Below are 26372 nucleotides of genomic sequence, written 5' to 3'. Positions count from 1 at the left end.
TGTCCTTTGTGATCCTATGGACTATACAGTCCATGGAATTTTCCAGGCCAGAATACTGGAGTGGGTAGCTGTTCCTGTCTCTAGGGGATCTTCCCAACCCAGGGATTGAACCCAGGTCTCCCACATTGCAAGCAGATTCTTTACCAGCTGAGCCACAAGGGAAGCCCAGGATAATGTAGAGCCTCTTTTATAAACATTACCTGCAGAGTTCACAAGACCAGGGACAATCAGAAAAAAGTAAAGAATTATGAGACAGAGTTTTGATGGCTGCTGGCATTTGACTTGACATGGCTAGCAAGAGTTTGGCTGCGAAGAAAAATCATTTAAAACACAAGGAGTTTCCAAGTGGGAAAAAACACTGGGGGAAAAAAAAGATTACAAAGCATAAAAGAAGTGAAATGAATTAGAAACTACTGGATTTTAAAGCAAACATAATTTTTAATGAGAAACACGTTGGCAAATTATGTGGTTATTCAAAACACATTGGTAGGGCAGAATTTCTTGGAGCAAATCAAGAGGGCATCTGTGAAAATGTTAATTTCTTGGAATGGTAAAATAGTGAAAGAATTATTTACAGCGTTAGGTCACAGGTTGATAGCTGCAGAATGAAATGAAAGGACATTGTGTATTACTTCTTCAGCTTATTCAGCAGTATGTCATGAGACAGTCGCTAATGAAACTAAATCAGCGCTGTGTGGGAAACACACCCAGTAAAAACGCTGCAAGTTGATTCTAGATCTTGAAAGGACAGCTAGCTTATCACGGTTCCCCTGAAGCAGTTTGGAATATGGAAAAGATGAATAAAATAGATGGCTGGACTGTGACTGAACAGTTAAGAGTTGGAGCACGTGAAAGCACCTAGAACTTTATGTTTGTCTTTTTGATGCAGTTGTGTGAAGTTTGCAGAGTAGATTTTCCAGATATTCTCTGTGCTGTAATTTCTTTATACACATACTAAAATCAGTAATTTAAAAAAAGTGGACCAAAGGCAAATAGGATGTTAAGTAGTTTGTTCCCCCCCAAAAAAGCCAGGTTGGATGTCAGTGCTTTATTTGCTGTGGTAGAGAGACTTCTAAATATCAGAAGATACTTGTTACTCAGAAATTTTAGGAGTTGCTTTGTTAGTACACATAAGAAACAAATTGATTTCATAATTTTGAACTTATATTGTTTGAAAATGCTTTACCACATGATGTTAAACTAATTCCTTCTATAAGGGTAAAAACATGACATTGGACTTTTTTACTTTGTTTTCAAAGTAGAACCAACACTTTATCATCTGAGAGAAAGGATGAGGACTTCAGGATATTGTGGGAGAATGTGAAAGAATTCTGTTAGAAATAACTAAAGATTTAGAACTTGGAGAATCTTCTGAGAAGAAAAAGGGAAAGTTAGATCTTCATGATTAATACATTTTCCCTATGTTCCAAAAAACTAAGTTAATGTAAAAATTAGATAATACTAAATTTTGATTGGAAAGTTTTAGATAATGACAGAAAAGGGAAAAAGTGAACTACCATGTCAATGGAAAAAACTGTTAAAGGAGGTAAAAGCTTATTCGCTTCTTCCCATTCTTTACACTCTATTAAAGGGCACTAACTTTATCGAGTTGATAACTCCAGAACCTCACTTGTTTCTGATGTGTGCAAAGCTTGCCCCACTTACTTAGGATGGTCCCTCCAGTAATGCTCTTTGCTCAGTAGTATGCTTCAGTTCAGTTCAGTTGCTCAGTCGTGTCCGACTCTTTGCGACCCCATGAACTGCAGCACGCCAGGCTTCCCTGTTGGCTAATTGTTAAAGTAAGTACATATCATTTTATACTGTGTGGAGATGGGGGCAGAGACTCAGGACAGTTCTTAAAAGTTCTTAACGTCTTGCTTATAATTAAGTTCACTTAAAGAGAAATGTGTCACTGCCATGTCCAAATACTCTGTTTCACTACCTTCAAACATTTTTTTCTAATTTTTTTTAGATGTGGACTATTTTTAAAGTCTATTGAATTTGTTACAATATTGCTCCTGTTTTATGTTTCTGCTTTTTAAAACTTGGATTTGTTACAATATTGCCTCTGTTTTATGTGTTTTTTTTTTTCCTCTCGTTTGTTTCTGTGTTTTATGTTTTGGCGATGCATGTGGGGTTTTAGCTCCCTGACCAGGGATGGAACCCTCGCCCCCTGCATTGGAAGGCGAAGTCCCAACCACTGGACCACTAGGGAAGTCCCAAACAAACGTTTTAAATATAGTCATGCTTTGTTTCAATATATTGCTAAAAAGATGCAGTGCAATAGTCAGGTTCATTCATTTATCAAGCCCCAGTTATTTGCTCTTGCCTGGAAAATCCCATGGACAGAGGAGCCTGGTGGGCTGCGGTCCATGGGGTTGCTAGGAGTCGGACACAACTGAGCAACTTCACTTTCACTTTTCACTTTCATGCATTGGAGAAGGAAATGGCAACCCACTCCAGTGTTCTTGCCTGGAGAGTCCCGGGGACGGCGGAGCCAAGTGGGCTGCTGTCTCTGGGGTCGCACAGAGTCGGACACGACTGAAGTGACTTAGCAGTAGCAGTAGCAGTTATTTGCTCAGCACTTTTCAGGATGTAAGAAATATAGCTGCAAATTAAAAAGATCTATTCTGTCCTCATGGAGCTTGAGTCTGGTGGAGAACTAGATATTAAGCAAATGAATAATCAGTGGGTGATGGTAAGAGGATAAGTAGTTTGTTGCATAGTAGCTAAGTCATGTCCAATTCTTTTGCAACCCAATGGACTATGGCCCACCAGGCTCTTCTGTCCATGGAATTTCTCAGGCAAGAATACTGGAGTGGGTTGCCATTTCCTTCTCCAGGGAATCTTCCTGACCCAGGGATCAAACCCATGTCTCCTACTTGGCAGGTGGATTCTTTACTGCTGAGCCACCAGAGGATAAATAGAGGATGCTGTAAATAAGTAAGAGGGGGGGTCTCCATTTGAATATGAGGAAGTTATATTTAACACAGACCTGAAGATCAAGCAGAAGATGGGCAAGAAAAGAGCAGAGAGAAGGTAAAGAGAAGGTAAAACACTGTAAAGAGACAGTGTGTTAAAGAACAACAACAGATCACTGGAGTGCTATGAGAGTGGAGTGGTACTAACACGAAGCAGGAGAGGTGGGCAGGCATCAAGAGGAACTGTGTGCCTGTGAAGGAGTTCAGATTTTATCTCAAGTGCATCAGGAAATCACCAAAAGGATGAAACCAGGGACTAACAAGGCGACCCATAGTATGGTGAGTCACTTTGGCTCCTTTGAGGAGAATGGACAAGAAGGGTGTAAGAGTTGGGAGTAAAGAAGCTTATGAGAGCCCAGGGATTGTGGGCATGATGACAGTGTGATGAAGAGAAGTCAATGAAGAGAAGCTTCTGCTTCTCAAAAGTAGAAGCTACAGGACTGGTGATGGCTTTGGATAAACAGTTGATTACTACTATCGCAGTAGTTCCCACGAACACTGAATTAGTGATTACTGAACTTGCTCGTAGAGGAGCAGGGATAGGTTCCTGTGAGCCTCTGGTCACAACATTTTCATCAGCTGATCACAATAGAACCTTGTTTCTGTTTAAAGACACCTCATTTAATATGTATTGTTGACTTATTAGCATTGAACTCAGGGCCAGGAGTGCTGTAATTCACGCCGGGACAAAGCTTCTCTACCGTGTTTTCTCCATAAGGCACACCACAACTTTCTGGCACTAGGGAACACTCGCCACCACTTCAGCACTATTGCTATAATGTATAATAAGTTGAAATTTCCTTAGAAAAACCAAAGAATAATGCTTCTTTGGGTGTTTGTTGTGAAAAAAATTTTTGAAAACCCAATGAGCATATATCTAACTTCATTTTTTTGGAAAGGAAGTGACCACTCTCTGGAATACTGGCTGTTAATCACTGTCAAAATGTGTTATGTAAAGTGCCAAACATCCTCTTTTAAGATTGCAGCAACTGCTCTTGCTGTCTTCAGACAGTCAGGATTGTTGCTGTTGAGAATGGCAGGCTGCCGGAGAGTAAAGGTGTTAAGGAAACATTCTCCGCTTAAGAACAGGTGAGGGAGACACACAGGTAAACACAGTTTTTGTTTGATTCTTGTTCCACTGTTTTAGCCTTAGGTATTATTTCATCTTCTGTAATGAGAAATCTGAGGCTGAGGGAAGTTTTAATTTGCCAAAGATCCCTAGAAAATGGCAGTGACAGCATTAGAAAGTTCCCTGATTTTTATTTTCAAATTATTAGTCTTTTAGAACAATGAAATAATTGAGCTGTTATGTGATTAGCCAGGGCAAAGATAAGCATTTAGTAGTAGCATTGTTAGACACCTCAGTAGTTTTATTTTTTTTCTTAAGTTTTCATTTCCAAATGTTAACATTTTACCATGTGTGTTTTATCATATTCTTGATTTCTGTGCATTTGTATGTGTATAAAGTTTCTATGAACTGTTTGAGAGCAAGTTTTACACAAGCTGCCCTTGTCCCTAAATTCTTCAGTGCATATTTTCTAAAAAACATAACATTCTCTTACATACTTACATATATCAAATTTGAGGCATTAGTATTGCCGTGATACTGCTAACTAATTCACAGACCTTAGATAATTTTGTCAGTTGCCCACTGGTGTCCTTTAATAATAACATAATCACACTTTAGTTTTACCTCTAGCTGCCTGTAACCTGAGACTGTTATGTGTTTGCCACTGTTAAAGAGCATAGTCCATTTGCTTTGTAGAATATCCTTCAGTTTGTTTGTTGAATGCTTTATTATGATTAGGTTTTTGGTCAGGAATATCACAGAAGTGATACTCCTTCTCAGTGCAGCTTATCAAGAAGCACATAATGTCTATTTGCCCCCATTACTGGTGATTTAACTTTGATTTCTTGATTAAGGTAGTGCCTGCTGCTGCTACTAAGTTGCTTCAGTCATGTCTGACTCTGTGAGACCCCATAGACGGCAGCCCACCAGGCTCCCCCGTCCCTGGGATTCTCCAGGCAAGAACACTGGAGTGGGTTGCCATTTCCTTCTCCAGTGCATCAAAGTGAAAAGTGAAAGTGAAGTTGCTCAGTCGTGTCGGACTCTTTGCAACCCCATGGACTGCAGCCCACCACGCTCCTCCGTCCATGGGAATTTCCAGGCAAGAGTACTGGAGTGGGGTGCCATTGCCAGGTTTCGCCAAATAAAGTCACCAATTTTCTCTTTGTAACTAATAAGTATCTTATGGAGAGATATTTTGAAACTAGGTAAATATCCTCTTTCTCTTCATTTTTTGATTTGATGTTTCCAAATAGTAATTTCCCAATTCTAACACTCTCTACACATTGATTGGTTGGCCTTCTACTCTGAGGGTCTTCCGTGGTGGCTCTGACAGTAAAGAATCCGCCTGCAATGCAGGAGACCCAGGTTCTATTCCTGGGTCGAAGATTCCCTGGAGGAGACCAAGGCAACCCACTGCAATATTCTTGCCTGGAGGTCTCAAGGACAGAGGAGCCTGGCAGGCTGCAGCCCATGGGACTGCATAAGAGTTGGAACCGATTGAGCAACTAACATATACATACATATTCTACTCTAAGAAGCTTTTCCTTCTTTCTGTCCTTTACTCCCTCCATCCACCTCTCACTCTCAGTGTAGATTCATGGATTATCTTATTATGATGGCTGGAATCCATTATTACCACTCTTTATTTCTGTGCTCACATTGTCCAGATTTGGACAGTGGGATCATCCTCAAGTTTCCCCGTTTTTTTTTTTTTTTGTCTTTTTTCCTTCCTCTGTCTTTTTCATATTCTTACCAATCTTTGAGTAGTTTCTTTTAGCATAACAAAGGGTGCGTTCCCTGCCCCAATCCTGAAACCATAATTTCTCTAGGAAACCTTTCTTTTTTACAAGAATGGTATTTAGAAACCAGAATCTGGATGCACATTGGTACTGGAGAGATAACATTATTTCTGGGCCCTTTACTCTGTTTCTATATATGTATGTATATAACTATGAGTTATATATTGTTTGATACCTGCAATTCTGACCCAGTACCACAGAGTTCATTACAACTTTCCCCTTTTCTGTATTTTCTTTTCCAATGATGGTAAGTTTGACTTTCATTATTTTAAAGATATTTACTTATTTGCTCAGTCCTAGAATATATAATAAGTAGATTCAGAATTTCTAACATACAGCTGTGGAAAAGCAAACCTACTAACTAAAGTTCAGTATTTGTATGTAGTTCTTTTTGCATTTAGTTTTGGAGCATACAGTAAAAAGACTGTATTTTAGAATACTTGCGTTAGTTCTGTTTTTCTCCATCAGTGTTATTTTGGTATTCATGAAAAAAACTGACAGGTTTGTTTTTTCTTTTTGGTTTGTTTGTTTGTAATTAATTTGGAGTTTTCCACCATCTTTGTTTGATTTTACTTTTAAGTTTCAGTAATTTTTGAAATATGAAATTATACTTGTTTTTATCATAAGTTAGAACTGCCAAAAAAAAATGGGGACTGGGGGGAAGAATTGACGGGTGGCTACCTTACTTGATAAATAAGGTTTAAGGTTTAAATGGTCTGACTGGGGAATTTTAGTGCATGTAACTAAAATGCATGTACATGTATGTATGTACAGTGCTTGTAATTTTGTGTGCATACAAAGTTTACACTGTGCTTTGCTTTTTAACTTTTTTCCACTTAAATGTTTTATCTTAGAGATGGTTCCATGTCCATACATAGAAATCTGTCTTATTTTTTTGAAGAGCTGTGTGGTATTCTATTATACAGATGTATTATATAGACCAGTTTCTATTGATGGACATTTGGATTGTATCCAGCCTTCTGCAATTGTAAAACAAAGACATAATTATCTTTTAATATACACTGTTGTGCATATGTATGAGTTATATACATATGAATGAGTCGTATATGTATGAGTCAGACCACTCATATGGTAAAGGAAATAAACATCCTATTTTGTGGAGAGGGGAGCAGCTTAGCAGTCTGATGCAAAAGCAAGTATTTGAATGTTAAGTTATTGATTTCTAAGTTATAATCCAGTTGAAACATAAAACAAATACATGTAAAAATGTTTTAGGTTCATAAAATAATTACTACAATTCACAGGAAAATTGCTAGTTAGCTTTACTAAACTCTGTCATAGCTATTAAAATGAACACTTTTGATTTACATCTGTCATTGGTGATATGAAAAAGGAAGTGCAAACATTGTTACATTGTCTTAGAACAAAGTCAGCTTTTTGTAATTTGCTGTCCACCACAGCCTGTAAAGACTAAAGAAACCTAGCTGCTAAGTCACTTCAGTTGTGTCGGACTCTGTGTGACCCCATAGACGGCAGCCCACCAGGCTCCCCCATCCCTGGGATTCTCCAGGCAAGAACACTGGAGTGGGTTGCCATTTCCTTCTCCAATGCAGGAAAGAGGAAAGTGAAAAGTGAAAGTGAAGTCGCTCAGTCTTGTCCGACTCTAGCGACCCCATGCATGGACTGCAGCCCACCAGGCTCCTTGGGATTTTCCAGGCAAGAGTACTGGAGTGGGGTGCCATTGCTTTCTCCAAGAAACCTAGAAGGATGTGTAAATAAACATATTACTTTGTGTGTGTCTAGTAATAAATGCATCTTAAATCTTTGAACTACTTATCCATGTAAGACTGGAGAAAATTATTTTACTATTTCATAGTATTACCTAGAATAATGAATGAAGATTAACTTTGCAGATAAGAAATTTGTAAGCAAAACTGCAATTTCTTAAGCTCAAGAGTAACTTGTGCTGTATTATTATTCCATTTTACACAGTGCCTTGGTAACCTAGCCAAGGATTTTAGGTCTCCTAGTAGTTCTTGTCAGATCAGGAGCTGGAAGAATGAGACCTACTTTTGACCAAACATAGATCAGAAAGAATTGGTTTCAGCTGGTTAGTAGGAAATTTAGGGGGGTAGGCAGCAGCAGAATCTGTCTACAATCAACACGGAGCTTCAGCATATCTTCAGGTAACAAGAGGTTGAACATAGATTCTTTTCCAGTGATAAAAATCAAACAGTAAATTTAATGGGACAGACTATTTTTTTTTAAATATGCTTTTTTATTTTAGACATGCTTTCTCTTATCTCACAATGTCATTTATATAATTAGATTCAATAAATTTGCTTTTAACAAAATATACTCATTAAAGTGCATGGGATTTGATTTCCAAGAAAATATCAGGGTGGGAAAATGGAAGAAAAAATGGCCTTTGGTTTTTATGTGTTCCTTTCACTAGGGCTTCCCTGGTGGCTCAGAGGATAAAGTGTCTGCCTGCAATGCAGGAGACCCAGGTTCGATCCCTGGGTTGCGAAGATCCCCTGGAGAAGGAAATGGCAACCCACTCCAGTATTCTTGCCTGGAGAATCCCATGGACAGAGGAGCCTGGCGGGCTACAGTCCATGGGGTCGCAAAGAGTCGGACACTTTATTAAATAAATCTCTTTATTTAGGAAGTTGCTAAGTGGTGTCCAACTCTTCATGACCCCGTGGAATGCAGCATGCCAGGCTTTCCTGTCCTTCACTATCTCTTGGAGTTTGCTCAGACTCATGTTTGTTGAGTTGTTATTTAGAAAGTTGCTAAGTGGTGTCCAACTCTTCATGACCCCATGGAACGCAGCATGCCAGGCTTTCCTGTCCTTCACTATCTCTTGGAGTTTGCTCAGACTCATGTTTGTTGAGTCAGTGATGCAATCTATCTCATCCTCTGTCACCCTCTTCTTTTGCTTTCAACCTTACCCAGCATCAGGGTCTTTTTCAGTGAGTCGGCTCTTTGCATCAAGTGGCCAAGGTATTGGAGCTTCAGCGTCAGTCCTTCCAATGAATATTCAGGGTTGACTTCCTTTAGGATTGTCTGGTTTGATCTCCTTGCAGTCCAGGGGACTCTCAAGAGTCTTATCCAGCACCACAATTTGAAAGCATCAATCCTTTGGCGCTCAGCCTTCTTTATGGTCCAACTCTCACATCCATCCATGACTACTGGAAAAATCATAGCTTTGACTATATGGACCTTTATTTTACTCTACAATGTCATTAATTATTCTTGAGCTTTTGTTTTCTTTTACAAGTTCTTCTAGCTACCTCTGCTATTTTTTGTAACTTATTTCCAAATGTCTTGTTATAATTACATAATATTGATATAATTCTGTGGTGAAGTTTGAGCTTTCCACTAATAGCATTCTGGTAGACCTTGGCTTCTCTAATATCTGCATTAGAGAAGAAACCAGAAAAAGATACTAAAGCCTTCTTGGCAATGAAGAAGTAGTAATTCCTAAGCATCCAAGAAAAAAGATCCAATAAAAAGGATCTAATAAGGAGCCACAGACCTGAAGGTTAATCCGGACACAGTACACCATACTCTGCTGGTTTTGCTACATTGAAGAAGTGGAGTATTCAGATTGACCGGTGATGTCTCACAGCCCTTCTTTTGATGTGAAAGCTGAAAAGTGTAGAAGTGATAAGAAAAAGTGACATGGAGAAAAGGTGCCACAGCAACCCTGATTATTGTTGCAGGCATGGTGGTTAATAGAAGAAGCAATCAGATCTGTAAGCAGCCCATACTCGTGCAGAGCAAGAGAGTCAGTGATAAAGAGACCAACTCTGATCTCTGGACAGCCAGTAGTTCACCTGATACTCTTGAGTGTTTAGAGTATCTCTGTGGAGTGGATGTGGGGTGGCATTGCCCATAGATGGGGATTAGAGGAGGGATAAATAGCCACTAAACTAGAGCTTGAGGAATCGTATATGGGAGATACATAGACATGAAAGGAAGTAGAACATAAAAGATGGGTACAAACTGGTACCCATCTTTCAGGAGTTCCTTAGGGAACCACCCTGAAGACACATCAGTAGAAAAGTAAGTATTTTGGAAGGACATAAAGTAACGGTTCAGTGAAAGTGGTGTTCTGTAAGATTTATATTTCGTCCATCATAAGGTGCTTCTTAGAATTATGACAAAATGTTCAATTATGTTTTCTAATATATCACCTGTTAAAATGGTTCTTTGAGTTGGACCTCTGTGATTCTTTTTAATCTTTTTTTATCTTCAGTTTTATAATGGAAAATTTGAGAAATTTTTCTTTTTACTCTTTTAAGATGCGGAGAATTATATGGAACATCATAGATTTGTGTTTTTTTTTTTTTTTAAAAAAAATGTTAAAGGTTTAAAGGGCCAAACTTCAGGTGTCTGGAAATCTCTATGTAGATTTTCCCAGTACAGTCATCTTTCTTGTATTCTCTCCCTCTTCTGGATGGCATTTGTCCTCTCTAGGCTGTGTGTTACTTTTCAGCATGAGGATTTCCCATTGTGGTGTGGAGTGTATTGAATTTGGCAGCAGATGGTCTGTAACTAAGGACATCATGTGTTTCTGTGGTCCAGGCCAACTTTCCTGTCTTAAGTATTTTCTTGGGGGCTGTAGTGTTCTGTGGTGAAAAGGCATGGGTAGTCGGTTCAACATTATGGACTTTTTGCTCCCCGTCAGAACCTGGGTAATTATTTTTGCCCTATTTAATATGAAAATACCCAGTTAGTGACTGTTGATTCTAATATGTTAACCGAAAATTTGGAGGCTCATTGTGAGTTGACATAGATTGGTCTTCCCAATGAAGCATTATGGTCCACTTAAGGATATTTTGAGCTGTAGTTAGGAGCCTTTTGATATAACATTTTTTGGTGTTGATGCTTATGAAAGTGTTCTTTGATATGTATTTTCAGGGAATAAATGAGCTGATTTATAGCAGGGGAAAGTATGAGTCAGATTAGCTATTAATAGTTCCTCCTGCAGAAAAATAAGAATACTTAAGAGCATGCATTAATCAATATGCAGTCAAGTAGTGAACTTTATGTACACTGTAGATAGTTTACTGGTATTAATTATTCAGATTTCCTGCAAAGTTATATAGATACATACTTGAGTTTTATGAGAATATGGTTATCTAAAGATTTATTGTCCACCATATTGCACAAACACCGAATTAGTTTACAAATAATATTGACCTACATCACTCAATTCCTATTCTTATCTCATTGAGTGATGCAGGTCAATATTTATAAATTAATCTCAAGTAACTTCTTTAAGTACTAAAGCTTTTTCCTTTTGTTTGCAGTTTAAATCTATTGTAATTAAAAATTGTTTAAAACAGATATGCAGTCTGATTAATCTAAAAAATAATCAGGGTAAACTTGATATAATGGCAGTTAAAGTGGCAGGGATTAATTTTTTATGGGTAATATCAGCAATTCTGGTTTCCTGTTATCTCATAATTTCATTTACTCAGAAGCCTCTGGAGCTCTGAGCAGAGGTGGATGATGGTAAACCAAGTTGTCATATTTTCCCAAATAGAAATTGTAATTGTTTTCCACTTATTGTTGGTATATTTCTTTTAATAAATCTAAAATTAGTCAAAAATTCTAAAAATAAACTAAGTTTGCTAAATTCTATCAGTGAACTTAACGCATTGTAGCTCCCCTACCTGTGATGGTATCTAACAGGATGACCTTTCATGTTCTTCCTCACCTCCTCTCATTTCCCCTTTTTGTTTTCAAAGAGAAACTGGTAATCTGGGTAGATTCAAGGCATCTTTGAGAGAGAATGTCTTGGGGAGCCCCAAGGAGCTGATGAAGTTGAGCGTGCCTTCCTTAGTGTATGCTGTGCAGAACAACATGGCTTTTCTAGCTCTGAGCAATCTGGATGCAGCAGTGTACCAGGTAGGTGGTAATCAAAAGTGCAGAATCTTTAAAAACGTTTTTATGGTGAAAGGATTTTTATTAACCCTTTATCTCACTATCAAATATTTTTCTCAGTTCTATTAATGATACCAGATATATTTGTGTCAGAGTCTAATGTTAGCTGAGTTGATTAGTTCATTGTTTTGTTCTTAGGTGACGTACCAATTGAAGATTCCCTGCACTGCTCTATGTACTGTTTTAATGTTAAACCGGACGCTTAGCAAGTTACAGTGGATTTCAGTTTTTATGCTGTGTGGGGGAGTCATACTCGTACAGTGGAAACCAGCCCAAGCCACGAAAGTCGTGGTAAGAAACAAAATACTTAATGTAACTAAACTGGGAAACTTTTTAAAGTCTTATGCACTTCAGACAGTCACACTGATGCATGGAGCTTGATTATATTTCTTTGAGTGAAAATAACCTTTGCCAGACTTCCCTGGTGGCTCAGACAGTAAAGCATTTGCCTACAATGCGGAAGACCGGGATTTAATCCCTGGGTCGGGAAGATACTCTGGAGAAGGAAATGGCAACCCACTCCAGTACTCTTGCCTGGAAAATCCCATGGATGGAGGAGCCTGGTAGGCTACAGTCCATGGGATCGCAAAGAGTTGGACATGACTGAGCGACTTCACTTTCACTTTGAACCTTTGCCTTACATATATCCTTTTTTCTCCTCAGGAAAATGTTATTGTTAAGGAGAGGTATACTGGCTTCTTTTTTTTAAAGAGGAGAAATATGCATAAAATACGTTAGAGATGGATGGTATCTTAAACTCAATATAATGCCCCTCCTTCATTTTATGGATAACAAAATTGAAGTAACTTCAAAGAGAGGAAGTAACTTATCCAAAGTTCCACAGTTAACAGCTAACCTGTGACTCAAATTGTGCAAACTTCCACACAGTGTATATGTTCAGAATTTCTAGGCCTCTTTTAGACGTTTTCTCAGAAATACCGGGCAAAGTTTTCTCCATCTAATTTTCATGTTCTCTTGCAGTCACAAAAATTTTTGCTTTGTACATAACAACCACTGTCAACAATTGGGCTTAGAGAGGAGTAGTAGTGGTTTTCCTGATAATTGATAACTAAAATAGGGCAAAAGGCGCCTTCACGTCTTTTAGTCCAAGAGTTAAATATTAAGGTATATACCTGATTTTTTAAAAAAAGTATTATATGCTTTAATTGGTTGTTTTCCCAAAGAGTAGAAAGAAGAACCACAGTGGAGGATCTGAAGGCCAGGAGCTTCCTTCTGCATATTCTTCCCAAATGAGAGACCATGGGTTCTCCCATCCAAGTACTAACCAGGTCCCACCCTGCTTAGCCTCCAAGATCAGAGGAGTTCAGAGTGGTATGACCATAGGGGGCCCATGGTCTTTTAGGAGCGGAAGGCAGCCGGGGAGGTATACAGAGCTTGTGAAACTAGAAAAAGTCAGCTTTTTACGTACTTTCTGGCCTGGCTGAAGAGTTTTTTTCCTCAGAAACTGAGTTTTAAATTAAGTTTTTATTGTCTTTACATGATGTTTAAATGTGCTTATATTCTTGGTGACATTTCAAACACTGATCAAATATGTACTGCATTGTAACTCGGATGTAGACCATTGGAGAAATTATTTGTCTGGGAAATAATGCAAACACTTAAAAGTTAAATATGAACTTCCAGGACCACTTTACATGTTTAGCAAATGTCCACCTCACATAGGTAATGTGTATGAAAAGCTTAGTAAACTAAAGCAGAGAATTTGACTACTGGAGCACTCTAGAAAGTTCTTTCGTATCTTGAACAGAATGAAGCTTCCTGTAACTGCCTCTTGTTCCCTGCTCTCATCAGAGTAACTCAGACCCCTGCTAGCTCCACATGATGATCCTTGGAATGTCTGAGAACAGTGTCACAACCCTACCCTCTGTGTCTTTTTCTGTCCCACTATTGAGAGAACCTTGTTTCTTTCTATAATATGCCTTCTGGAGACTTTGTGATCCCTGGCTCGTGCCAGTGCTGCCTTGTATTTCTTTTCTAGATGCCTTTAGCCATTGTTTTTCCTCAGTATGTCCCCAAAGCTCATACCATCTCCAGATGTTGACTGAATAGTGTGAGTTGTGGTGGTGGTGGTTGGTGGTGGTTTAGTTGCTAAGTTGTGTCTGACTCTTGTGACCCCATGGACTGTAGTCTACCAGGCTCCTCTGTCCATGGGATTCTCCAGGCGACAATACTGGAGTGCGCTGCCACTTCCTTCTCCAGGGGATCTTCCTGAGCCAGGGATAGAACCCGAGTCTCCTGCATTGCAGGCAGATTCTTTACCAACTGAGCTGAGTTGTAGTTCGCTAATTACCTCTAGACTTGTTCAGTCAGCCTAAGGTTATATCAGGGTTTTTTTTTTTTTTTTTTGGTTGGAGGTGGCTATCCATTCTGTAACTGATTATATAACCACATGTAGCTGTTTCACACACACACACACACACACACACACACACACACACACACACACACACACACAGTTTTTCTCAGATGTGTTTTGTGCAGCAGGCTTCTAAACCAAAGTGCAAGATGTGTTTATATTTATTAAGCCCATCTTGTTAGCTTTGGGTTAATGTTCAAGCCTCTGAGGACTTTCCAGTCCTTATTGGTTGTTAGCTTTTTCTTGAAATGTTATTATGCTTTCTGCAGATGCAACACATATGTCTTCTGGGTCTTCACTGAAAATTTTAGACAGGACAGGATCAGAGTTCTGTGGACATGGCTTTAGATCTCTCTTTGACTCTTTTTTGTCCTCTAGCTTAAGAAACATTTGTTATCTCTGACAGTTTTCATGAATCAGGAATTCAAGGGTGCCTGAGCTCTGGCTTCTTTTAGACATTCTGGCTTGAGGGGTCTCATAAGAGGTTGCAGTCAAGATATCAGCCAGGGCTGCAGGCAGCTGAAGACTTGCCTAGGCTTGGAGGAGCTGTTTCTCTGGTGGCTCATTCATATGCCTGGCTGGTTGATAGTGGTTGTGGGTCTAGCTTGGTTTTATTCTGTTAATTAGCACTTTGCTATATGAGCATTCACTCAGCTATGAATAGAACTAGTTATCCTCACTCCATTTCTCTGTCTTAGTAACAAAAATACTATGCAAATCTGACAGATTTCTTACTGAACATTATCTCTGTGGAATTCCCCTCATCACTTAACTAGGAATCCTTTCAGTAAGACAATTTGGTATGTCATCTTCTTCTTGAAGCCACACTGTGTGTGTGTGTGATGACCATTAGACTTTTTAAGCTCTATAAGTCATCTGTTCTGTGATTTTGCTTGTATTCAGTAACAGCACTGCAGTCACACTAGTTATTAGCAATGTTCTAAGTGCTTTACACACATGAACTCACTTATGCCCACACCAATCATATGAGATGTGTGTATTTATTTCCATTTTCATATGAGGAAACTGATAGGGAAAGAAGCTTAGCAGTGGGTCCACAGTGACCTTGCTTGAGCCCAGGCGGTGTGGCTCTTGAGTCTGTGCTTTTGGTGAGTGTACTGGCCTGCCTTCAACTTCTCAAGCTGCTCTTGATAATTTCTGCAGCTTTTCCTCTGCTCTGCCTTTCTGAAAATCAGGACAGTATTTGCCCAATTCAGATTTTCTGGCATAGTTTCCATGCCCTAGTAATATTCAGAGATATAGTGAACACTATCTTGACTTGCTACTGTTCTTAGTCAAGATGCTTCTCAATTTAGGTAGGTGTTTTTATGATAGCAAACCACACATCTTGGACTTAACTTTCCATTCATTCATTCATTTAAAATCATTATTCACAGAGAAAGTGGAAACTATATTTGGGTAACTCTTATTTTCTTGCTCTCTAATAGTATGTCATTTAGCCAAAGAAACACTTTTTTCTTTTAAAGGCCTTCTTCAAAGTATTTTTGCAAGCCTCCACTTATTCTGAGTTTTCAGTTTTTTTGATACTAAAATTCCTGGTTGGTTCCTCTTGGTTTTGTATACTGTAATTTTTTTTCTTAGTGTTCCTATAAAATGAGAATTCATTGAAGATGCCCTTAACTAGTGACACCTGACTTGTTTACTATTCATGAGAATCTCATTCTTCTGAAACTCTTATCCTTCTTGAACCATCTTCCCACTAGCTATGGAATTTCTCAGTTTTATTTCTTTGAATTTTCATTTATTCAAGACTGGAGCTCAGGTCTTAACTATGCTGTGTTTGGCTGTTGCTTATCCTCTTAAAACACTGCCCTTAAGTTTCCATGACTTCTACTTCATCGCCCAGTAGTTTATCAGTTAGAATTAAGTCTAGAGGAGCAGTCAGTGTCTATCACCATTTTTCCTAACTGTAGAGATTAAACTGGCAGAAAAGCCAAGAATTTGTCAGACATTATATTTAGTAGCTTGAGCTTTCTAGTGTCCTTCCATTATTTTTTCTCATCTCTATGCCAGTCTTATAGTTTATATTAGGAAAGCATCCATGTTAATCCATTGTAGTCTATAGCAGTGGTCCTCAAAACAGTGTACATCAGAATTAACAGGAAGGTTAAACAGATTATGAGGGTGGAGGCTAACAGTTTATGATTCGGTAGGTCTGGGGAATGCCTGTCAGTTTTCATTTCTAACAGGTGATGCTGCTGCTGCTGCTGCTGTTCCAGGGACCATACTTTCAGAATCATTAGTTCATAGTATCTTCTATTTCTCCTTTTATCTTCATGCAGATATCTTCTCTCTCAGGTCCTTAAAGTAATACTCTCCTTATATCAGGCTTATTTGTTTTGAACAAGGTATGTGCTTATCACGTTACAGTCATGTGTCTCAACCCTGTAGTTTCTGAGTGCTACCACTCAGATAACATTGATCTCTGAGAAGAGACTGATGAAAGCTCCTGAGGGTTAGTTTAGGAAAGAGGAAATAAAGTTGAAACAATAGGTTGGGGGTCCATATACCTGCATCTGTTAGCAAAGTATTATGAATATATATACATGTTAATCAGCGCTGTGTATCAGCTTCCTCTTTATTCATTTAGTATCTAAAATAGTGTATATGGTACATAAAAGTCATGCTATTAATATCTGATAAAAATTCAGTAAAGCTGGAAATCTTACAAGTCCTTTATCCCATAGGTGATAGGGAATAAAACAAGTCAAAGTGTCGTCATTTCCATGATTGATCCTATAAGGGCTTGATTTATGGTGGTGTCAGAAGTTAAAATTAAGTGGTGGCTGCTGCTTGCATGCTAAATTGCTTCAGTCGTGTTTGACTCTTTGTGATCCCATGGACTGTAGTCCACCAGGCTTCTCTGTCTGTAGGATTCTCCTGGCAAGGATACTGGAGGGGTTGCCATGCCCTCCTCCAGATCTTCCCAACCCAGGGAGCGAACCCGTGTCTCTTGCCTTGGCAGGCAGGTTCTCTGCCACTAGCACCGCCTGGGAAGGCCAACAGGTGGCTGACTATGCACAATTCTATGCTCAGGTGCCACTGTTATTAGGAAGAAGCCACACATGGTTATCATTTATTGTGCCTGTGATTTGACCAGTATGTTTTTAACTTAATACTTTTGTCTGTCCCTGGGATGGCATTTTGTTTGGTCCTGTCTTATTCTACAGAAAAGCTGTGTCTGATACACATACTTTCAGTAGAACTGTAAACAGATTTTTGTATTCATTTGTTTGGTCTCTTGGATGAGTTGTGTTTTTAGTCACTAAGAATAACTTTTAAAACATTACTATTGCAGGTGGAACAGAATCCACTGTTAGGATTTGGTGCTATAGCTGTTGCTGTATTGTGCTCAGGATTTGCAGGTAAATCATAAAAGCACCACTTTATTCAGTTGTCAAATTGTTTTTCTAGGAAGCATGTAGTAGTGTTTAACTCAGCTTAGATCTCAGTCCTTACTCATTTTTGCAGTTACCTAAGAATGTATTTGTCATCGTTGATTATTCCCAGTCCATCTAAGAACCCCAAAATAAATGAAAAAAGACCTCTGAAAATGTAATAAGTTAGCCATCAGAAAGCTCAAGTATTTCTATTTTTCTGGCACTGACCTCAGGCTAGATTCAGCTGCTTTAGGTTGCTAGTTACCAGCTTGCTATCTGTATTTCCCTCATACTCTCAATTTCTTTCTCTGCTTCAACAGATTAGGAATTATGGAGTAGGGAGGAAAGGGAGGTGGAAAATACCTCAGAAAACCTAGTACCCAGAAGTAAGAGCCAAAAAGGGAGAGAAGAATCAAAACCACTAATATCAGATAAACATGGAGGTCTGGACTCACATGTGTAGGGAAAAGCAATCCTTCACTGAATCAAGAAGAGACAAAAGTATGAATGTTAAGTGCAATATAAGAAATGAGATGTTTTACAAATAGTTCCAATGGAGAAGAAACTGAAAGGGTATATTAGTTATAGCTATACATCTTTATTATTTATTTGTGCTATTTCAAGAGTTAAGACTATTTTTTTATTTTATAGTACTTTATTTTTGACTGGGAAAGTAATCTTTTTCTCTCTTCATCTAGTCATTTGATAAGAGGGGAAAATCTAAATTTAGGAATAAACTTAATGACAGCATTATGCTAGACTTTTATTCTTAAACAGCAAATCAGAAACAAAAATTGACTTACACTCGAAATAATATACTATTTGATTTTTAGCACTATTTTGAACAGTTAAAGTGTGTCCAACATTCTGTTTAGTTCAACCTCTCAGTACACAAGTGAGGAAACAGTAGGTGGTTTAATACCCCTCTATGCTTGGAGTAACTGAGAACTGAGTAGTTGAATGGTTTTTCCAGATGAGGAAAATCAAAGTTAGAAATAGGAGTAGCCATTACGTTTGTTTCCATTCTCTGGCTCTTTCCAACATAGGTTCATCAAAGAAAAAAATCTTGGTTTTCATTTCATTTTAGTTGATGGGTACTCTAGTGGCAGAGTCTCTAGCGTTTGTAACGAAACTCTTTAATGTTCTTGTTAAACACGCATTCATTTCAAGTATAGAACTTATAGCTGTGCTATATGACTTTTTGAGGGAGAAGTTACGTGCTTTTTTGGAGTACCTAAAAAGCTATGGATCATCAACCTCAGAAAAACACAGATATCCACAAAACACTGTCTGGTTAGGGAATTCATGTTCCTTCTGACAGTGTGTATGAACTTGGCCTATGGACCCCTGCTTTAAAGGAAAGTGGCTTCACTCAGCAGGTTCTATTTAAATTTTATTTTGGTTGTGTTACTTATTCTGAAAAAAAAATTCCTGGTGGTGATTATATAGGTTATTTTGCAAAGTGGAGAGTATTCATCACTAAGCAGATACTATAGGAGTATGATTAAGATAATTGACTCTTAACAGTATAGTTTTCTAGCTGACCAAACCAAGTGTTTCATTGGCATTAGTAGACAGCTTTGGTGATCTAGCTCACTGCTATAATAAAGGCAGAAACTTAACAATATTAAGATTTCCTATTAAATGTGGGTTAGAAAGCTCCCTCTTGGTTATTAATTCTATATGCTCTGTAAAAACAAACTGGTAATGTTCAGTATGGCATGTGTCATAACCAGCATAATAAACGTGCATCAAATTAATAAAATGTTTCCTAAATCATATACTTTATATCTTTAGATTTTTATTCTAAATGAAAGACATTTTAATTTCTAATAATATCTATTTCATATTTGCATGCTTAATTTTCTTTCAGGAGTATATTTTGAAAAAGTTTTAAAGAGTTCAGACACTTCCCTTTGGGTGAGAAACATTCAGATGTATCTATCGGGGATTGTTGTGACATTAGTTGGCGTCTACTTGTCAGATGGAGCTGAAATTAAAGAAAAAGGATTTTTCTTTGGTTACACATATTATGTCTGGTTTGTCATCTGTAAGTATCTAGGAATTAAAGGTTCTAGGTAGATCTTTTTTAAAAAAAATATTAACAATATAATAATATAGTATATATTATATTATGTAATATGTTAGATGTCATTTAAGCCTTTATAGCATTTTAAAATTGTTCCTTTGATACTGAGAATACCAGCTTGAAAATGTAATTTTGATTTTATTGACTTACTTTTGTGGCAAAGCTATCCCAAAACAATTTTTGCCTTCACAATCAAAAGTACCTAATGTGTTAGCAATAAGTGTGTACAGTTTAGTAGTAGAGTACATAGCCCTTTGGGCATCTGAAAAACAATGTTTTGTAGGAATTACAACTCACTTTTAGTACAAACTCTCTGAGAAGGCTGCGTCTAAGGAAAATAGCATTTTCCTAGGTAAATTAATGGCATCTCTGGGGATGAAAAGTGCCCCACCGTCATAGAATGTTTCATATGAGTGTTAAGATTCTCTTTCTTTCTGTACACAAGTCCTTGCCAGTGTTGGAGGCCTCTACACGTCTATAGTGGTCAAATACACAGACAATATCATGAAAGGCTTTTCTGCGGCAGCTGCCATTGTCCTGTCTACCATTGCTTCAGTGATGCTGTTTGGATTACAGATAAGTATGTCTTACTTTGTACTGTAAGTTTTTAACAGGGAAGAGCTTCTCATTTCCTTGGTTCATCTTTTATTAAATATGGCAGTTGCTTATAGTGTTTACAGAAATTCCTTAGTTTTGCTATAGTTTATCCTAGAAGTGCATCATATATGTGTGGAATGTGGGGTTCACGGTACTTGTTATTTAAGTGGTTCCAGAGCTTAAACCAAGGGTGTTACTTCTGTGTGAGAGTGAGCAGGCTACTCAGTAGGAAGAGCATTTTTGCAGTCAGGGCCTTCCTGTTTCCCAGGTATTATATACAAGACAGCTTAAGTGCTTCAGTGTGAATACAGTATGACTAGGTACACAAGAAAAGAAACAGAAGGACTTGAGGAATTGATTACTTACCCCAGGGAATTACTGTAAACTTGGCTTTTTTTTTTTTTGAGGAAAGAACAGTAAAACTTCATTTCCCCCTTAGTTTGTACCTTCCGTTTTAGACTTGGGTATAACCTGCTTTTGAAACTACAATCCAAATCTAAATTTTCTTTTATAAAGCTATCTTTATTTCATTTAATACGTAATTAATAAAGTCATGACTGTAGCTGGCATTCTGGCACCTCCTTTATGCTTGTCCTCCTGATTTTCCCTAGCCATATCCACTATTAATTGGCTTCTGAATTATTTAAGCAGAGATACTGACTTATCAGATATACCATAAACTAATACATGAGGAAAATCTGTCAAATATCAACATAAAGAATTAGATCTGGCCTGTATTTACATTTCATTTTAAAACTGACTTGTTATAAATGCAAATAGAAGAACATCAATGTTGTAGATACCTTAGAAAAAAATTGGTAGTATGGTTCAAATCTTGCTTGTACCATTTATTAGCTGAACAGCCTTGGGGAAGTTACTTAACCCACGTCTCAGTTTCTGTGTCTGTAAATTGGGAACAAGATCACCCATCTCCTAGGGTTATTTTAGGCGAAGTGCTTATTCGAACAGTGCCTGGCACACAGGTGTTCTGTATAAAGGCAGCTGCTTTCCATTTCTAGGCCCTCCTTTAGATGTTTTTTCTTCTCTTATTTTCACTTTGCGTTTTGATCCATCTTTATGCTCAACAAATCCTATGCCTGTACTCCTAATGAATATCTGGGAACAGTGTAAATGCTTTCTGGTCAGTGTTCTGGCTGACTGATGTCAAGGAACTTAATTAAGAATGTTAGCAATCTTAGTTTTCTATTTAATTTACCCTCTTCCCCCCTTTCTGAAGGAAAAGCTAGTCTGTCTTAGGGATGAATTAAAATCCATGGCTCGATGTCATTTCTCTGCATGACATTTTTTTAAAAGATAGTAAGACTGTGCCCTTGTATTCCCTAAAATAGAATATGGCTTAGTTTTGAACAGAATATACAGTTTGACACAAATATTTAGTTATATAACACCTCCTTTGGGCAAGTAATTCAGTTATGTCCTGATTTTCAGAATTAAGAAGATTAAAAAAAAGGTTAGCAGAAAATATAAGTTTACTGATTAAATCACCACCTCATTTGCTATTCAGGAATGCAATCCTCAAAGGTTTGAATCATTAGTCACCTAACTTTTTGAATTTGCTAACTACCTCTTACTCTAAACTTTAACAGGCTTCTAGTATCATGGAAAATCCATACTTCCCTGCTTTTTCAGTCAGCATATAGGGATGTTGGTATGCTCTCGGTCCGTGATCCAACGGTCCGTGATCCAAGACAGTGATACATGTGTTCTTGAAAAGTGTGTAGTCAGTGATTGTCACTCCCTTGACTTTACCACTTTTTGTTTTTTTGGGTAGGGGTGGCGCTAGAATTGATTACTTTTCTAAACCTTACCATCAAAATACAGAACACTTAAAATTTATTTTCCATACAATCTGATAGTGTAAACCCACAGTTCAAAGTCTTCAAAATTTTAAACTGATCATTGTTATGTAGTTTTAAGGGCACAAATACAGATTAAGCTCTTTTTTTTTTTTTCCTTTCCAGCACTCACCTTTGCTCTGGGTACTCTTCTTGTTTGTGTTTCTATATATCTCTATGGATTACCCAGACAAGACACTACGTCCATCCAACAAGGAGAAACAGATTCAAAACAGAGAGTCATCGGTGTGTGACTTTAGCCTCAAAAGAGATTCCTACTAAGACTAAACCATTTATATTAAACTAGAGCCTTAAGTCAATTTCAGAAGGTAGATTTAAAAAACAAAAACTGTTTAGCCTAAGAATTAAGAAGAAAGCTATGTGAATGAATTGCAGAGTTTTAATGTGACCTGTTTGGAATCAACCTGTTTTAAGAATGAAGGATTTTTATTATTGTATATATAACAATGTATATATAAAAGTATGGAGATGATGTGGTGTTTAAAAAAAAATCATGTGAGGCTGCAATATTCAATTAATGAGGTTTGGGGTTATGTTAAAGGTTAAAGTGCCAAAGCCATTTCTGTACTAACTGTTCTCTTGTTCAGGTACCAGGGGAGAAGGGTTGACCCCTCCTTATTCTCCAAGGCATGTACAGTATTTAGTCCCAGCAGCAGTGAAGACTCTCTTCTTACAAAAAGGAGGCAAAACCAAGACAGGCTAGTTCAGAAACAAACTGAATGTGTAACTTCTCCAACTGAATCTATTTAGAAACTCAGACAATGATGTGTGGGTGGTGACTGAATACCCCTTTAAGTGCTGTCTTTGTGCCATTCATTGTCTGGATTCATATTTCTTTGCTGTTAGAGGATATACTTTTCTTCAAAAAATATTTCTAATGTCATTTTTGTACTTTTTTAAATAAAGTATGTAACTGTCGGGCTCTCAATAATTTGTGAAACTTCAGTGTTTTTTTAAAAAATTTCTATGATATGGGAAAATTCAGCAATAAACTTAATTTATTATATGAAATCTGTTTGCTCACTACTTGTATTGTAGATATGACCATTAAGATAATGCTTAAGCATAAACACAAGCCCAAACCATTAAATTTTTTAACTTTCTATATGGGACTTTTATCAAGTTGCAAAAAAGGGCTATAAAGTAACTCTAGCTAGCATTAAACAGCAACAAAGGGAATTTGTAAGACTGTAGGGCTCTAGGCTGGATCATCAAAAAAGCAAGAGAGTTCCAGAAAAACATCTATTTCTCCTTTATTGACTATGCCAAAGCCTTTGACTGTGTGGATCACAATAAACTGTGGAAACTTCTGAAAGAGATGGGAATACCAGACCACCTAACCTGCCTCTTGAGAAACCTATATGCAGGTCAGGAAGCAACAGTTAGAACTGGACATGGAACAACAGACTGGTTCCAAATAGGAAATGGAGTACATTAAGGCTGTATATTGTCACCCTGCTTATTTAACTTATATGCAGAGTATATCATGAGAAACGCTGGGGCTGGAAGAAGCACAAGCTGGAATCAAGACTGCTAGGAGAAATATCAATAACCTCAGATATGCAGATGACACCACCCTTATGGCAGCAAGTGAAGAGGAACTCAAAAGCCTCTTGATGAAAGTGAAAGAGGAGAGTGGAAAAAGTTGGCTTAAAGCTCAACATTCAGAAAACGAAGATCATGGCATCTGGTCTCATCACTGCATGGGAAATAGATGGGGAAACAGTGTCAGACTTCATTTTTCTGGGCTCCAAAATCACTGCAGATGGTGACTGCAGCCATGAAATTAAAAGACTCCTTGGAAATTAATTACTCCTTGGAAGGAAAGTTATGACCAACCTAGATAGCATATTGAAAAGCAGAGACATTACTTTGCCAACAAAGGTCCATCTAGTCAAGGCTATGGTTTTTCCAGTGGTCATGTATGGATGTGAGTTGGACTGTGAAGAAGGCTGAGTGCCAAAGAATTGATGCTTTTGAACTGTGGTGTTGGAGAATATTCTTGGGAGTCCCTTGGACTGCAAGGAGGTCCAACCAGTCCATCCTAAAGGAGATCAGTCCTGGGTGTTCATTGGAAGGACTGATGCTAAAGCTGAAACTCCAATACTTTGGTCACCTCATGCAAAGAGATGATTCATTCGAAAAGACCCTAATGCTGGGAGGCACTGGGGGCAGGAGGAGAAGGGGACGACAGAGGATGAGATGGCTGGATGGCATCACCAACTCGATGGACATGAGTTTGAGTAGACTCCGGGAGTTGGTGATGGACAGAGAGGCCTGGCGTGTTGCAATTCATGGGGTTGCAAAGAGTCGGACACGACTGAACGACTGAATGACTGAACTGAATTGAGGGCTCTAGGCTATAGGAATTAATGTACATTTCTTTCAGGGAGCTGCTTTTTCAAAGACTTGGCTCTAGCAATCATTGACCCTGTGTCATTTTACTCAAAATTCAAATACTAAGGAAGCTAGGAATACTAAGGATCTGGGAAAGGGAATGCTTTTTCCAAAGAAGAGGCGGGGGATACTAGACCTGTAAACAGGTCCCAACTTAAGTTTTTATTCCATGGCTGATTTATGCTGGAGAAATATTGATACTTTAAGTAGAGAATTAGCCATCTGGAAGCTAATTCACTTAAGATTGGAGTCTTTTCTAGGATTAACAATGTATGTGATACTTGCCAATATAAACCTAAGCTCACTCAACTAAAGAAGCCTTAAAAAAAAAAAAAAAAGAAGCTTTAGTTCATGCTAATTGGCTTCTCTATGCATAGACTGTCATTGGTATTCAGAAGACTTCTAGTATCAATAGTTAGAATAAATTTTAGCAGATCAGAAAGGAAATTCTCAGATGAGGATAGCTGAACCTATCAAACAGATCACATCCTACTCATGTTCCCTAAGCAGGTAAATGTACTTAACAATATGCAGATACACGAAACTGGGAAACTCCATTTCAAATATGCTTTAATGGGCTAATTTACAAGGATCCTAAGTCGGTATCTGTAAAGTAATTCCTTGTTATTCAGATGTATTCAGTGCCCCAGTTCATGTAGTGTGCTAAGAGTTATCTGTACACAGCAATGAAAAGATAAGTAGAAGATCTGTTTTCTGGGAGTAGTCAGCTGTATTGGCAAAAAAGCTTAATTTTGGTCCCCCTAAATTTAATAAGAACACTCATAATCCTAAGAAAATTGAGATTTTTCTTCACAAGTTTTAAAAAAACCAAATAATCTTATTTATAAGAAGAGTTTCTGGATGAATGGTATAGTAAGAAACCTCAAGCCAGAACTCACATCACCCCATGAACACATACATCAGCATGTGGAACAGGTCTCACTGAGAAGTAACTGGAAATGGGCAGAAAGACTTGTACACCAAGGTTGTAAGAAAGATCCACACAGAATCAGTAGGAAGGAAGGAGAAGCGGCAGTTTGGGACTAGTGCCCCAGGGAGGGGACTCAGAAGGGAGATCACACGGGTAGAGAATCTGGGCACCCCAGCCCTGGGTCAGACACAGCCAGCCCCCTTGGCTGGTCAGAGGGCTGGTGGGACAGGAGGGCTGGGGAAGCCCAGGTGCCACTAGACTGGAGTGTGTGCACCTGTGGGGACTAACTCCCCCTGTTGGTGGGAATGTAAATAGGTGCAGCCACTTTGGAAAACAATATAGAGGTTCCTCAAAAAACTAAAAATAGGGCTATGATCCAGCAGTTCTACTCCTGGGTATATATCCAAAGAAAACAAAAACACCAAAGAGCTATGCCCCCCACCCCCACCCCCGGATTCACAGCAGAATTGTTTGTAATAGCAAAAATATGGAAGCAACATAGTATCCAGCAACAGAAGATGTGTATATACATGAATATTAGCCATAAAGAAATGAAATTTTGACATTTTCGACATTTTCAACCATATGGACAGGCCTAGTTATTATGCTTAGTGAAATAAGTCAGAGAAAGACAGATACTCTTGTTATCACTTATATGTGGAATCTTAGAAGTAAAACAAATGAATACAACAAAGACAGGTACAGAGAACAAACTAGTGGTTACCAATGGGAAGTGGGGAGAAGCAAAACGGGTAGAGCTTAAGAGATACAAACTACTATGTATAAAACAGGTAAGGAAGAAAGATATATTGCGTTGCACAGGGAAATACAGTCATTGTTTTGTATTAACTTTAAATACAGTGTAATTTATAAAAATAGTGAATCACTATATATACCTGAAACTAATGTAATATTGTAAGTCAACTATACTTCTA

The 26372-nt window shown here is 38.1% G+C and overlaps 2 protein-coding genes across 6 annotated transcripts in view; one reads left to right on the top strand and one right to left on the bottom strand.

The window, feature by feature from the left end:
* Positions 1-23040, top strand: part of SLC35A1 (solute carrier family 35 member A1) — a 31370-nt gene extending 8330 nt beyond the window's left edge. Inside the window, exons 3-8 of the mRNA XM_005902890.2 lie at positions 11573-11732; positions 11907-12059; positions 17465-17531; positions 19420-19596; positions 20081-20215; positions 22215-23040. Of these exons, the coding sequence (XP_005902952.2) occupies positions 11573-11732; positions 11907-12059; positions 17465-17531; positions 19420-19596; positions 20081-20215; positions 22215-22342 (820 nt within the window). The 3' untranslated portion in view covers positions 22343-23040. The remainder of the gene's footprint in view (positions 1-11572; positions 11733-11906; positions 12060-17464; positions 17532-19419; positions 19597-20080; positions 20216-22214) is intronic.
* Positions 8566-26372, bottom strand: part of RARS2 (arginyl-tRNA synthetase 2, mitochondrial) — a 90351-nt gene continuing 72544 nt past the window's right edge. For 2 of the 5 annotated variants that reach the window (XM_070376621.1, XM_070376622.1), the window contains one exon: positions 8573-9464. In XM_070376621.1, the coding sequence (XP_070232722.1) occupies positions 9333-9464 (132 nt within the window). In that variant the 3' untranslated portion in view covers positions 8573-9332. Of the gene's footprint in view, positions 9465-26372 lie in introns of all 5 variants that reach the window. The other 3 variants (XM_070376617.1, XM_070376619.1, XM_070376620.1) reach the window with 3 other exon arrangements.

Source organism: Bos mutus, chromosome 9 (genome assembly GCF_027580195.1).
Source record: "Bos mutus isolate GX-2022 chromosome 9, NWIPB_WYAK_1.1, whole genome shotgun sequence".
Lineage (NCBI taxonomy): Eukaryota > Metazoa > Chordata > Mammalia > Artiodactyla > Bovidae > Bos > Bos mutus.
Note: the sequence above shows the minus strand (reverse complement) of the source record. Positions and strands in the feature narration are given on the sequence as shown.